The 14,596-nt window shown below is 42.0% G+C and overlaps 1 protein-coding gene across 3 annotated transcripts; it reads left to right on the top strand.

Annotated features, from left to right (window-relative positions):
• The first annotated feature begins 1,840 nt into the window (after positions 1-1,840).
• Positions 1,841-14,259, top strand: LOC101910816 (glutathione S-transferase 3-like). 3 transcript variants are annotated; one of them, XM_027787758.2, is made up of 7 exons: positions 1,841-1,947; positions 4,814-4,920; positions 5,599-5,650; positions 9,222-9,354; positions 9,704-9,845; positions 10,869-11,000; positions 13,959-14,259. In XM_027787758.2, exons 2-7 carry the CDS (start codon positions 4,834-4,836, stop codon positions 14,079-14,081), a joined length of 669 nt encoding a protein of 222 aa, XP_027643559.2. In that variant the 5' UTR covers positions 1,841-1,947; positions 4,814-4,833; the 3' UTR covers positions 14,082-14,259. The 3 variants fall into 3 exon arrangements, with proteins under 3 accessions (XP_027643559.2, XP_027643560.2, XP_027643561.2); XM_027787759.2 differs by lacking the exon at positions 4,814-4,920 and having other exon boundaries at positions 1,908-1,947; XM_027787760.2 differs by lacking the exons at positions 4,814-4,920; positions 5,599-5,650 and having other exon boundaries at positions 1,914-1,947.
• Positions 14,260-14,596: the final 337 nt, after the last annotated feature.

The raw sequence follows: 14,596 nt of genomic DNA, 5'->3' as shown, positions 1-14,596 counted from the left end.
TGATGCAATACCTTTAGATGTCAAGTCAAGGGAGATTTACAGTTACATTATGAAAGGCTGTGCTGGAAGCAAAATAAAGAGAGAACAAGGGGGAAGGTTTCTGGCAAATAGGAGTGTGTGGAAGGGGAACAACAGTTAAAGTTGGATGTGGCCAAATTCAGAAAATCCAAAAAGGATCAGAATGCTTTTCTTGACCACTCATCTCTGAGCGTCAAATCAGAGACCTCTTCTTCCCCTTCTTCTTTGCCATCAAGCCTATTGCTGCCATTGGCAGCATTTGAGACTGCAGAAAAGACAAGGAGACAATGGTTACTTGCATGCTTTTCTGTGGTCACTGCTCCTGAACCAACTTTTGCACTCAGGTGTATGCTGTTATCAAAGACCTCAAAAGGAAGAATAGATTAATCTTGATTCAGCGCTGCCATCATGGACAAATATGCAAAAATGCTCCTTTCTTACTCAGCTGTCCTGTCCTGCATGTGCCACACTCCTACTGTAGCCGCATCTACATTAGTGCTTTAGGCATATGGGGACCGTTGGCTGGCACCGCTGCCAGCTAGCGTGATGCAGCATGCATTTACACTACAGCCCTAGCTTCCAGAATAGGGTGCTGTACCCATCTGCCTGCTGGGAACAGTTCTGGGCCTATGCTGGACTTCCAACCCATACCTGGGGAATTTTCTGGGGGTGGTAACTGGCCCTGACATAGACACAGTACAGAAATGTACATTTAGTGTGGTGCTTTATTCAGTGAATGATGGACCTGAGAGAGTTAAAATTAGGCAAAGTATAAAGAAGCACCATACAGTAAGTTTTTTTCTGACATCATCAACCTTTGAAGCATGTAAATTACAAATTTGTGAGAAGCCACTAGTGGAAATGCATCCTCTAGATGAGTCTGCCAGCAACTGCCAGGCAGAGAAACCATAACCAAACTCCAACTGTGGGGAAAAAAGAAAGTAGCAGCTTTGGAGGGATTTCCTCAAGGTAGTCACTAGAGATTTTTGTCCTGAGATTCCCCACCTTGAGATGCTGTGTTAGTACAGCCATGGCTTTAGACTGATAAACACAATTTTTGATGACAGCATGGGTTCTGTGAGCAGATTTTCAGATTAGCTGTGCTGACATCTGCTGCAGGGGTGTAAAGTGATGCCCAGCATCACAAATGGGTCTATGTTAGAGGTGAGAACCTGATCTTTGCCACCAAAAACCCATTTCCCATTCACACCCACTTTCAGTTTTCATATTTTCCCCTGAAATGTCTGTAACAAATCTGAAGCAGTTACTTTTCATGGAAACAGGGTAGGAAAATCATAGTTCATTTCATGTCTAACTGAGCATCAGCCACATACACTCAATTTCCAAAATTAATGCGGTTGCCTTAAGACATGGGGTGATTAGTGACATAAACTACCCATCTATTTTTTATACCAACTTTAAGTTTGACACCAGCAAACTGTACTTCTAAGTAATTGAACATTGTTATCCTATTCTTTGGGTATCTTTTCTGTGGAAATAAAAACCTGGGTTGCTGTTAAATAGTGAAATATGCCTAGAAATGTCAGCAGTTAGTCTTTAAATGGTTACTATTACCCTAAAAATGACCCAGAAAAATCTGTAATTTTCTTAGTATATTAAAGTGTCTCGCTCTAGTATTTGGGTAAAAAGCTCCAGTAATTCCAAGACAGTAGTTTGCATAGATGGCTACTGTAGAAACTATGAGGCTACCCCCATGGCATAGTCAAATCGGCAAACTGAAAAAGAAAGTCTCTGCCTTGGATGGCAATTTTCAGAGACATATGTCTTTAAGCTGGATAGTGCCAGCTTAACAGCCATGGGAGATTTTCTCTCTAATTGGGTATAGCTGGAAACTCCCCCAAGCTCCAAAGTTTAATCACCCGGAGGGAACCTGCCTGTGCTGGGTGGAAGCTGAGTTGAGGCCAGAAGGTAAGTACTAACTTAAAAATTCCTTTTTCTTAAAGCATTTGAGTGACTGTTTATAGTGAAGTGACTTCCAAATGTATTAGGGCATCTACTGGGGTAATGTAGATTCTCTGCTCTCTTTAGTTCGTGTGCCAGGTATACTAAGCGTGGTCTCAATAGTTACTCACCAGCTAGAAGCTGCAATAGAGAGAAAGCAAGAGAAAGAAATTTTTTAACCAGGGCATGAATCCTGCAGTGCGGTTCAGAGCTGAGCAAGGTAGCTATGAAACTGCTCCTAAAAAGGCTTGAGTTTGTTTTTAGTACCTGCTCATGGTAGATTTTGAATGGTTTTAATATGGTTTTCAGATAAACACTGTTCCTCTTGTTGGAGAATGTAACTCAGGTGTTCGGTGCTTCTGTTATAAAAATTGTAACTTATGTGGAGAGTCCCAATGGCCTTTTTCAGCTGAGGCAAACAGTAAGGAATGGGTGTCAGTTATACAAGATTCCTTGGCTACCAATAATTCATCAATATATTGTATCAAAACCAACATTTTTTTTAACACAACAACCTGCAAATCTCTTGCTAGAATTTTAGAAAAACAGTGGAGAACCAAGTGAAGTTCTGAGGGAGCCTTGTCTATGTTAGCTGTACCTTTCCCCAAATAAATGCAAAAAGGCATTGAGAGTCTAGATGAATAAGTATACTGATTTAAGGTAGAAAAAGTCATCCTGTCTCTGGTAAGTCAAGGGTTCTGTCTGCCCACCTTTAGGGAATCTCAGGTGTCAGTAGTCACATAGGAATGGGCAACTAAACTGAGCCTTCAGGGCACTCCTCAGGTCCAGACCCAGGCACTGAAATGTCGCAGTCTTAATGTGAGCTACCTGTGTCAAGTCTGTATAGTCAATGGAGATACACTCAGTGGACCTGAAGATTGAGGAGACTTTACCAAAAACCAAGGGTTTTTTTTCTGTGTTAGAAGCTTAAGGCAACTAAAATCTACTTACATCTGACAGACTTATTCTTAAAAAAAAAAAAGGTAGCTGATGACAGGTTTTTATTCTCTATTTCTCATTATTCTTCTCACATAATATAATGCCATATAGAATTTCTTATTCATGTAAAATGATAATATGATACCTACCTAAGGCTTTTCACTCTATTTTTGTTCTACAAACAATAGATAAATTGTCCAGTAATTTAAAATTTTAACTTTCATATTCTTGGTATTGAAGTCTTTGGCTTTTCTTGTTAAAGGAAAAGTCTTATTTACTGTAAGTTTCTGCACATTACAAGTTCAGGCAATGTGTGTTGAAATGATTTGGGTGTGATGTATCTAGAAAGTATGTTTTGAACTATACAGATAAGCTGCAGTGCCATATAGTGAAAGCTAATCACACAACATGCAGAAACTATTAAAACCATTGTCCTAGAGGCAAAACATTGTGATTAGCAACAGCTATTTGCACTTTAAAACTGGAGGTGATCATTTTTCCCTTTATTGTGTATTTGGATTATATTGTCTAAATTACCCAAAATATCCCTATTTATTGTGATGACATGACTTGGTTCTTACCAGAAATGTTCAAGGGAGAACTCTCAATCTGATTGTTCTTTAAAATCAGGTTTTGGCAAAATATGTTCCAAACGTACTTTATTTTCCGTATGCTTACAAAGCATTGTGACTTGAAGAAAACACATAACTGGACCATACTGAATCTCATTCGAATGGGAAACATCATGTGGATGCAGAGTGTGACAGACATGATGTTGTGCCCTTGGCTTTTAGCTCTGAGAAAACTGGGCTCATCTGTAAAAATATTTTCTTAAATCAGGCACTCAGGTTTCTGAGCCATTGGAACATGATTAGGATACCCATTTTAAAGCATTTTTCTCCCCGTCATTCGTGTATGATAGTAACATCTTAGTGAAGGGGGAAGAGTAGTCCTTTTTTTTTTTTTTTTAAGCAATCAGGGTAATGAAGCACAGAGAAATTAAGGCCTTGATTTGCAAACACTTTTATTTGTGTCAGCACAAGTACTCCAGCTCGTTCCTAGTTATGAAACAGCTCACCACAGACATGCTGTCTCTGCCAGGAGCTCTGTTGCTCATGGTGCAGAGAGGTGCTGTTACAGCAAGCTTCAGACAGCCTCCGATGTGCCCACCCCCTGGGCACGCAGGTCCCTGGTGCCCTAGGGGATACTTTTGGGGGGCACCTGAAGCAACGCAGCTAGATTCAGATCTACGTTCCAGGCTCTGAGGGACACCTCAAGGCTGCCGTAAGCAGCAATGAAACAGGCTGTAGCCATTCAATAGGACTGCCAAGGAAGCTCAGCCTGTTTCATGGAACAAAGGGAAGATTAACAATTCATTTGCCCCTAAATGAGGAAAGAAGTGGATGCAGTTGAAGCTGCAAAATGTGCTCCCACATCTGGCAAACAAAGCTAGCCTATTTCAGCCTTCTAGTACAACATGTTTTGTTTTCTTCTCTTCATCTTTTCAATGAGGATGAGGGCAAGGAGGGTGAGTGAATAACTTCCCTGGGGATGTGGTAGACTTTTCGGTGGCTTCGTATAATTGTGTTAAAATACAGCAAGGTTCCCTCTGTAGCTTGGGATTCATACCACATGTTTAAACATGTCTGTGTTTGCTTATAATCATACCAAACCTCTGTATGAGCGCTGGGGAAGGCTTTACAGATCTGCGCATCTTTCCTTTCCTAGCACAGCCTGTAGTGTCACTGGCCCATCTCTCATCTTCTGTTTTAAACCAGATGGAGTTTAAACATCAGCAGGCATAGTGAGAATAAAAAAGGCTCTCTCTCACATCAAAATAATGGTACTTTACACCAGTTTTATGAGATGCTGTTTTCTGCTTCATATTTTTCAGGGAACCGGGAGCTCAGAAGCATGTCAGGGAAGCCTAGGCTTACCTACCTTAATGGAAGGGGGCGAATGGAGACCATACGATGGCTGCTGGCAGCAGCTGGTGTGGAGGTTAGTTGACTACTGTGTTCCACACTGGTGTTTCCAACTGGCCTCAGCAAGGAACAATTTAACATGCACATAGAGGATAAATGGCTGCAAGGGGGTGACTAAATTAATTTGGCCAGTGGCACTGCATGTTTGTAACGACTTTGTTTGGTGTTAATACTTCGGGTGCAAACACAGTGGAGCTTGGAGTTTATTAGAGCTAGTATCAGTTCCATGAACCAATTAATCATATTGGGGATTTACTTAAAGGTCCTTAATTAGCCTGAGGTTTCCGCTGTGCAAAACCACCTTAACTCAGTCTTACTCTGCCTGCAGTTGCAATGTGTATAAACAAAAGAGCTTTGTTGACTTGCATGCCCTGGGGTGGGGTTAGAAATAGTTGCTTTACCTCGTGCTTCCCTTGGCACTAGCTATAACCCGTCTCCCTCCTCTAGATGTCCCCACACTTAGGTTGTTTTTGAATCAGTGCTGAGGCAGAAGTGGCCAGGACCTTCTGCTCCTCCCCATCTGTGAGGACACACGGGGGATCCTCAGGACATCTGTGGCCAAACAGCGCAGTTGAAGATGCAGCCCACTATCTTTTGCTTAGTTCGACCCTTCTGCATACGGTTATGTGTAGGCACTTGCAGAAGAAAAATGCTAAAATACAGCAGTATAACACTATTGTGTCTCCTTTTCCAGTTTGAGGAAAATTTTTTGGAAACAAGAGAACAGTATGAAAAGTTAATCAAAGGTAAGAATCCTAACATCTGAGGCTTAGCACCTCAGAAAATTGCTCCAATTTAGCTAAATTTGTGGTTTAAAATTAGTTTATTTAAACCAGTGCAAACTTCCAGGTGCACACCTAGAATACTGAAATGCTGGGTTTGAGTAACCTGTTCTTTCCAGTGCCAAACAAATCCTATAAGCTAAAAGCCATAGCTTCTGTGACTCATTTATTGTATCGCATTAAACAGGAGCAGCAAATATACCTATTTAATGGAACTCAATTATGTATGCTGTTGAACTGTTAGCATGGTTCCTGGCACGTTTTTGGTCCAGGGTGAACAGCACTCCCCAAAGCAATTCCTAGGCATCATTTGGGAGTTGTCCCAGGCCAAGGGCCATTTCCAAGTTGTCATTTAGATGTGACCGCCATGCTCTATAGGCAGAGAGCACTGCATAGAATGAAGATGGCCACTCTGTGCCAGCTGGCCTGAGCTCTTGTTGAGATGACTAGAACAGATAGATGTACCTATATGTTGGTTCTGAACCTCAGTGAGATAAGCCTCTAAATGAAAGGCTGACATAGCATCAAAATCCCCAGGAAAGCGTTTCCCTTTGTGCTAGGCTGTCTGCAAACACACTAGTGACAGTCCTAAGCAGGACAAGCCTGAGCTGTGAAGCTTCTGCCAGTTAAAAAACAGGGACCCAGCGGGGAGACCTGTGGAAAGTCTGACATGGTCAAACCAGCAAGCCACAAAGGCTTCATGTCAGCCGTGGGAGTGAGACCAGTTCCCAAACACCAGTGCATATCCACAGCCACTGCCCTTGATATTTGGCTAGACCAAATCCCTCTGCAGCCACCCTAGAAGGAGAAGACCTTGCTGCCAGGGTGGAGAAGGAGTTGGGACTATGAGGAGCACTACAGAGTGCACCTGCCCTACAGTTTACCTGCTGCCCAGGAGATCTAAGAGAAACCTCACAGCAGGCTGAGCTTGTGAAATCATGCTGGGAGACTTGGGAGAGGACTTGGCTGCATTCTGGCTGCTTGGTCAGAAAGGACAAGCTGTGTTTAAAGAAATTCTGACAGAAAAATTAATATTAAATATCTATATTTTTTTTTTTTAAAAAAAAGGGTATAATGAAGAGCAGAATTAAAATAGCAGGTCCAGCTGTCTGGGAAACTGATGTGGGAGAGCAGTGCAGTGTAAAGATAACAGGTATAGCTCTAAGTATGATAGCTTAGATACTGAAAGCCCAAATCTGAATTTGCTTCACAGGGCTAATTAATCCAGACCAAGTGGTACAATCCTGGATACAGCATCCAAGCTTATCCATACTCAGAGAGAAGAACTAAATGGTGATGAAAGGGATAGGGAGGTTTTATAAAGAAGATCAAGGGCTTTTTTATATATATAGAGAGAGATTAAGATAGTGAGAACTCAAAAGAAAAATGTGGGATTTAATATGATGGGTTTAAGAAAGACAAACTAGTTAGTCATCCTGATAAAGCAACCTCTGGAATGCTGCCGGTCCTGCAGGGCAGGTCTGAACACAGAATAACCCCACATTACCTCTTCCTTCCAAAATGCTTTTTGTTAGCTTATTTTGTGTTTAAACACCAGCACATTGTTAGAATGGTCCAGATGTGACTTCAGCAGGTGCCAGCTGATGATCTTCTAAGCAATGCCCCAGCAGTGTCCAGGATGAAGCCTGGGACAGGGGCTGTTCCCAACGGGCAGCTTGCTGACAGACAGCTGTTTTGGAGGCCTGGAGAATTAAATCGCATCAGCCTGGCCAGACCTGTACCTTGTTGGCCTGAGAGATTACTAGCTTGGCTCAATCTGTATAGCCACAGGTTGCCCAGGTTGCTACCTGAATATCAACAAAGTCTGCTGGTAATTGATGAAAAGTAGGTCTAAATGATTGGTTTTTAAGGTATGTTCCACAGAACACCTTCTGACAGCACAATCCAGTCTGTAAAACCACTGGCAAACTGCTTTTAATCCTGCATATATATTCTGTGCAGTGGTTATGTGAAGTGGTTCTCACTGCAAAGCAAGGAGAAGCGGTCCACTGCTGGTCACAAAAGAGAAATCCCTCTTTTCTGTAGATAAGAAACAAACCATGCATTCAGTTCATTCACATTTGCTGGATCACTTTTTGTCAGGGGCCAGAAAGTGAGATTTTATTGTTTCACATCTTCCTGCTGAAAAAGTTCCCTTGCAGAACTGTTAGTTTTCCCATTCTACTTTGTTTCTGCTAGATAGATATCAAGCTGCAGAGGTGTGTCCTGGAAAGACATGAAGACACATGATCTTTCAGTGAATGTTTACAAGAAAAAAAGGCTATTCATTGCTGCAGATGGAACGACTCTTTGAATTTAAACTGTAAATTAATAATATAGAATGAATGAAGAATGTTTATTAATTCTAGACTAGCAAAGTATTTTAATAGCTCTGTGGAGCTATTGAACAATGCAAACAGATGTGTCTGTTAAAATGAACTTTTACACCTGAAAGAAGGACGCATTGAACAGATTAAAACTGAGCAATTAAAATAAATTATTAACTTTGAGCAATGCAAAGTGACAGCTGCCTAGTTGGATTTCGAATGTTGCTGTGATTTGAACAGGGCGGGATTGTTCTCTAGATGCCCTGAATGTGTAAATGGAGGAGGGAGTATCGCCAAAGACCATGAAAGAATCCAGCAGAAAACTGGTCTAGAAAAGGCTGACTTTGCTATTCTGAATCTCGTCAGCCTAGCTCTCAGAGCTGCCTCACTGAAGGCTTCCACAAATGCTCCTACCAGCACCAGGAGAAAATGAGACTACGAAGACGTATTTAAATAGGTCTGAATTGTTGTGGAATGACAGTGAGGATAAGCCTGTAATGAAAATCTATGTGTACTCTCAAACTTTTGTCCCTGGGGGGATTGTTAAAACTTAAACAGCAACTCCTGTTAGAGTCCCTGCCTTCAACTCTGTAGTTTAGAATCATAGAATCATTTAGGTTGGAAAAGACCTTTGAGATAACTAAGTTCAGCCATTTACCCAGGACTGCCAAGCTGGAGAGCTTCACAATGTTTAAGTGGCCTGACCTCTTCTGTTATCCTGGTAGCTCAGCCTTGCTGCAGTACTACCCCTCTCGTTCTTTCTACTCATGTGTGTATGTCTGTGACAGGGAACTGATCTGCATTCAAAATAATTGGATTTTTTTTTTTTAAGTTCAGATTTAACACAGACCTTTATTCTCCTCCAGTCCCTTGGGTTGAAAGTGCTGGCTCAGGCTTTTCCTGCCAGCATGAGGCAGGGTCCAGAAGCCCAAAGGAGCAAGCAGTGCCAGCTCCCATCAGCCAGTGAAGCTCTGGCAATGCTGTAAAGCAAGGGGCCCAGTGCACTGTAATGACCTAGCTACAAAAGCGTGGTGCAAGCTAGTCCGTATTTGATCTTTCCCATGTTAGTTTACCGCATGGAGTTTTACGGTAGGGCAAGATATCAATAATCTGCTACACTGCAAAGAAATGTGCTTAGCCTCTCGCTCTCCTGTAAAGATAGCAGTCTAGGAAGAACTAACAAGCTTTCCCTCAACTCTCCACCCTAGATGGAGTCCTGATGTTCCAGCAAGTGCCCCTGGTTGAGATCGATGGAATGAAGATGGTGCAGACCAGAGCCATCCTCAGCTATGTAGCAGGGAAATACAATCTCTATGGGAAAGACTTGAAGGAGAGAGCCCTGTACTGTAACACCTCCTTTCACTTAATGAGCAATCTGTTATTTGATAGCTGCGTTACATATAACAAAGTAAATCCTGTAAATCCAGTAGAAAGGCATGATAAAGGCTAACACAATAAAAAGCAAGGATTCTAGCCTTTGCTTAGGTTTTAGCAGAAACACTGCTTCTGAAATGCTGCTGAACAGAAACAGGCTTTTAGTCCTTTAAAAAATATTTAGCTTATGTTTCGTTTTGGCTGTGAAAATTGGCACTACGGTGGGGATACAAAATTCGTCTAAGTAGTTTTAGTCAATTGGAAAACAGATGAAATAACTTCTGTGTTCTTTTCTACTGTCTCCCCCCACCAACAGGATCGACATGTATGTGGAAGGAATAACAGATCTGATGCAAATGATTTTGATGTTTCCTTTCTCTCCACCTGAGGCAAAGGAGAAAAGTCTTCACTCAATTAAGGACAGGGCAACTAACAGGTACTTTCCAGTCTTTGAAAAGGTAAGTGACAGTAAGGATGTGTCTATAAAACTTGTATTGCAAATTATCAGAAGTTTCCCCAAAATAAGAATGTGCTTGTAGTGCACGTCAGTTCCAAATCCCCAGCTTTCTTGGCTCTCCCAAAGGGAAACACACAGCACATTTTCTTTATTTGTTGACTTGTGTTGTCAGGGCTGTGGTATTTGAACATCTACAAAGTCGTATGTTCTCAGCTATGCAGTAAAACTTTCCACTAAAGTAAAAGCAAGCAGGTATGATTTCTTTTTTGCTTGAGGGGATAGTTCCACACTTACCTTTGTTTAGAGCACATCTCTCTGCTATACTTAATTTCAGTTGGAACATTTTCATTAGACAAATGCAAAAATCGCTTGCAAATACATCAGGTGGAGAGATTAGGAGTATTTTAGTAGAACATAGATTTCTGCACATCCCACTTTCAAAAACAACAAACAAAGCCCATGTGACTTGGGCATCTGGAAACATTTCTTACTTTTGTAACGTTCATCTACTGTTGATGGAAAACAATAATAAAGGCTGAACATCCTAGAAGTTCTTACAATAATTTATTCCCAAAGGCAGGGATTTGCTTTGGTTAGCTATTGTAATTCTGTATTTCTAAGTTTGCTTCCCTGGTATCAACATGGGACATAAATTTCAATGAAGTACCTGAATGGCAGTTTTAGAAGTTCTCCAAGTTACTTGTTAGTTCCTCCAATATCTCTATGTTTAATTCTATGACTGTTAACTAATCTACTTAAGCATATAGTTTTGTCCCTGTTCCCAGTGCCTATTATCATTCACCATTACTAAGTGACCAAAGTTTGCAGCCTGTGTATTACAACAGTTCAGATTTTTTCCCAACAATAATGAAGTGATTTAGGCTCACAGCTTCCAGCTGGAAACTCCACCCTGAAATATCAGATATAGTTGCTGTTCAGCTCTACAGCTGTGCTGTGAGACTTAGCTGCCAGAGATCACATGTCCCATTCTCATCTGCAGCCCACATTCTCTTGTATTCTACAGGTTTTAAAACAACATGGCCAAGACTTTCTCGTGGGCAACAAATTCAGCTGGGCAGATGTTCAGCTAATTGAAGCCATTTTAGCAGTGGAGGAGAAAATACCTGCTGTGCTGTCGGGGTTTCCTCAGTTGCAGGTAATGTGGTTATCGAGCATGCCTGTGTTCAGGAGCTAGAGGGCAATCCTAAAGTGATCATCTCTTCATGCTATGTAAATCACGAGTGTGGGCAATTTGAGGAATGTCACTATTATATGTATGCTTAACATCAAGCACAAGAGGGAATTGATTTAGCTGGTTTGTTGTAAGACACTGTGCTCCTGATGAACTCTGTTCAGGTATGCCTATATACCTCATATACCTGAGTGGTATATGCCTTCTCAATAGAAATAAATTAATGTCATCCTAAGGGAATCACTGACCTAAGCTGCCCTGTTTTCATTTTCCTGCTTCCTGCCAGTAGATGCTATCTAACGCCAGGTAACAAATGCTGTCTGTGGTACAGATTGACATGTTACAATAAGGTACAGTGTGCCATTTTTTTTGTACTGGCTGGTATTACAATTTTGGGATCCCAGTAGCCTCACTTCTGCCTTCTACACTATGACTACAAACTGAAGCCTTAGTATCGACACAGTTAGCTGTCAGTAATCAACTTGATACAATTGAAGAGGAATTCTCTGCCTTTGTGTCACATACAAAGTCTGAAACTAAGCAGAAGTGAGGCACTTCTGCTGTGAGCCTTGACCAGAAATCAGAAGCACGCAGCATGCTATAGAGCATGGTGTGTGGGCAAGCCTGGGGTGTGACCTGCAGGAGTCATTAAGTGTTGAGATGCAGTGGACCCAAGTAGTCTGTGACTGGAAAGAAGCAGATAGTGTTCATTAGTCCTCTCATGTGCCTGTAATCAAGGTAATAAAGCAGTGTAGGCAATGCAAATTTGGGTTGAGGATGCAAGGCTTGAGGTCATGCTTCTGTGTGCTTACAGACAGTTAATTTAAGGGGTGTACTCAAAGACTTTGCCTTTATTCCCTTCAACAAAAAAAAAAAACCAAACAAAAAACCCCCAACGACAACAACCAACAGTTCAGCATCAGACTATCACAGTTAGGTTTTCTGCATGGAACTGATGAGGAAAAGGGCTTTGACGTTTTTTTTCTGATTACTTTTACAAAAATTTTTAGATCTCAACCCCAACAGTTTAAGCCTGAATTTAGTGTGAAAGAATGAGGCACTTTAGCCACAAAGTGGGCAGTTACATGTGTCAGGTTTTATCACATAAGCAGTTTTGCAGCCTTGGGTAATTCTTGTCTCTAACTCCCGTCTTCTAGCAAGATACCATAGCCACTAGGCATGGGCACAGTTACATTGAAGCCGTGCCTGGAATTATGGAGGGATTCCTTTACTGCTGGAAGGGAGAATGTTTCTAAAAGTGGTGGCTACTTATTTTATTTTTCTTGCTCCTTCTTGTATTTCCCTCTTATCCTTCCAGCAAGGAAAAGGGAATTAACTTCATACATCTGCCAGCAAGAACTGGCTGTTGCTCTGTAAAGCTTTTCTCCCTTAGCCCCATTGTTAGAAGGTTCTTGTGCATCTAAGGTTGCTCAGCTAACCATGGGGTCTCCAGCTGGCTGCAATCTGCATCACTGAGTCTTTCTGACTGCATGATGAGATGTTTCAGGATCCTCAGTTGCCTTAACACAGGCATCTCTTGCCACCTGAGATGCCTAGCTCTTCCTTAATCCTAGTCCTGGCCTACAGCCACTGCTCCAGGAGGAAATAGGTCTTCCTGAGGGGCTCTGTTATATCTGCTAGCCCTATATAGATATTTTGGCTACTGTAGACTACAACACAGCATCAGAAGCCTCTACTGGACAACTGAGTTGAGCCAAGGATGCCTTCAGTCATTTCACCTTCAGCCACGCAATCCTAGAAATGCTGGGACAGTGGGACAACAGTGGGCATACTAGACACAGAGCTCATCATTTTACTACATAATGTAATTCTGTTCAACTTATGCATCAATGACCTGGATGAAGTGACAAAAGTGTACCCTCAGCAAGTTTGCTGGTGATACAGAACTGGGAGGAGTGGCTTATACACCAGAGAAGGACCTGGCAGTGCTGGTGGACAGCAAGGTGGCCATGAGCCAGCAGTGTGCCCTGGTGGCCCAGAAGGCCAATGGGACCCTGGGGTGCATTAGGAGAAGCGTGGCCAGCAGGTGGAGGGAGGTGATCCTGCCCCTCTGCTCTGCCCTGGTGAGGCTGCATCTGGGGTGCTGTGTCCAGTGCTGGGCTCCCCAGTTCAAGAGAGACAGGGAACTGCTGGAGAGGGCACAGCAGAGGGCTACACAGATAATGAGGGGACTGGAGCATCTCCCTTATGAGGAAAGACTGCGAGAGCTGGGCCTGTGTAGCCTGGAGAAGAGAAGACTGAGAGGGGACCTTATGGATGTCTGCAGTTAAGGGCAAGTGTCCAGGAGGATGGGGCCGGGCTCTTTTCAGTGGTGCCCAGCGACAAGACAAAGGGCAACGGACACAAACTGCAACACTAGAAGTTCCTTCTGAATATGGGGAAGAACTTCTTTCCCTTGAGGGTGACAGAGCACTGGGAGAGGCTTCCCAGAGAGGTTGTGGAGTCTCCTTCTCTGGAGACATTCAAAACCCATTCTGTGATTCTGTAGTAAAAATGTAAATCATGTTAAAATATATAATTGTTTGCCCACATAGCAGTTTGCAACATCAGAACCAGCAAAGAAAGAAAAAAAGCTCACAAGCTGGGTCAGTGTATTTGTACCTTCAAATCTAGTCCCTGGTGCTCCCAGACACTGAATTTTTGCCTTCAGTTTCTTTCACACAGCAGAGATTTAGATGTTGTCTGCTCCAATACTGCCTTCGTTGGTAAGAACAGGCTTTTTGCAGCAGCAAGGTCCTCCTCCTGTTGGACAGAAGACGACTGTGTAGATGGCAAGAAATCTGAATGAATGTTAGGGTCTCTTCTAGCAGCAGGGGCGAAGCAGTTGTTCTGTGCAGGGAGCACTGTTTGCTACTGAAGTAGCTGGAATTTCTCTCTTACTCTGTTGTTTTTATTTTTTAGGCTTTTAAAATAAGAATGAGCAATATGCCTACAATTAAGAAGTTCCTGCAGCCTGGCAGCCCAAGGAAACCCCCACCAGATGAATCTTATGTTGAAACTGTGTTGAAGATTTTTAAGAAATGAATGCCTTCTACCTTCATTGAGACTCAAAATGCTGGAAAAAAAACCCCAAACTCAGAAGCTCAAACCAAAGGAAGTAGGAAGCTCAGTAAATTGTTACTGTTGCAGTTAAAATCAATGGTTTAAAAAAAAAAAAAAAAAGCCCCAAAATGGAAATAAAGCATTCTGATTACCCTGGCAATGTGACAGTAGGTTTGTCTTTATTGATATCAAATGCTTAGTAAAACATGAAAACAAAGGAGTGTGGGAGCAAAGAATTATTTGTATAGTAGAGAATTTATTCATTTGGAAAAAAACCAATGCGGTGTTAGTATTGTCAGAATGTAACGTGTTGAAGAAGATACTTTCTGGATGAAAATAGGTTCAGTATAAGAGCTATGGAAGAGAGGAAAGAGAAGAAGACTCACTGAATCACTTCTTTAAAGAAGTAGACTTGTTTCAAGAGCAATTTTGGTAAGTACTTACATTATTTTTATATTTTGTGTATTGTGTGAGTGAAACTTCTAATTTAGTCGTGG

Source organism: Falco peregrinus, chromosome 7 (genome assembly GCF_023634155.1).
Source record: "Falco peregrinus isolate bFalPer1 chromosome 7, bFalPer1.pri, whole genome shotgun sequence".
NCBI lineage: Eukaryota > Metazoa > Chordata > Aves > Falconiformes > Falconidae > Falco > Falco peregrinus.
The sequence above is the reverse complement of the archived record's forward strand: the minus strand, read 5'-3'. Positions and strand labels throughout refer to the sequence as shown.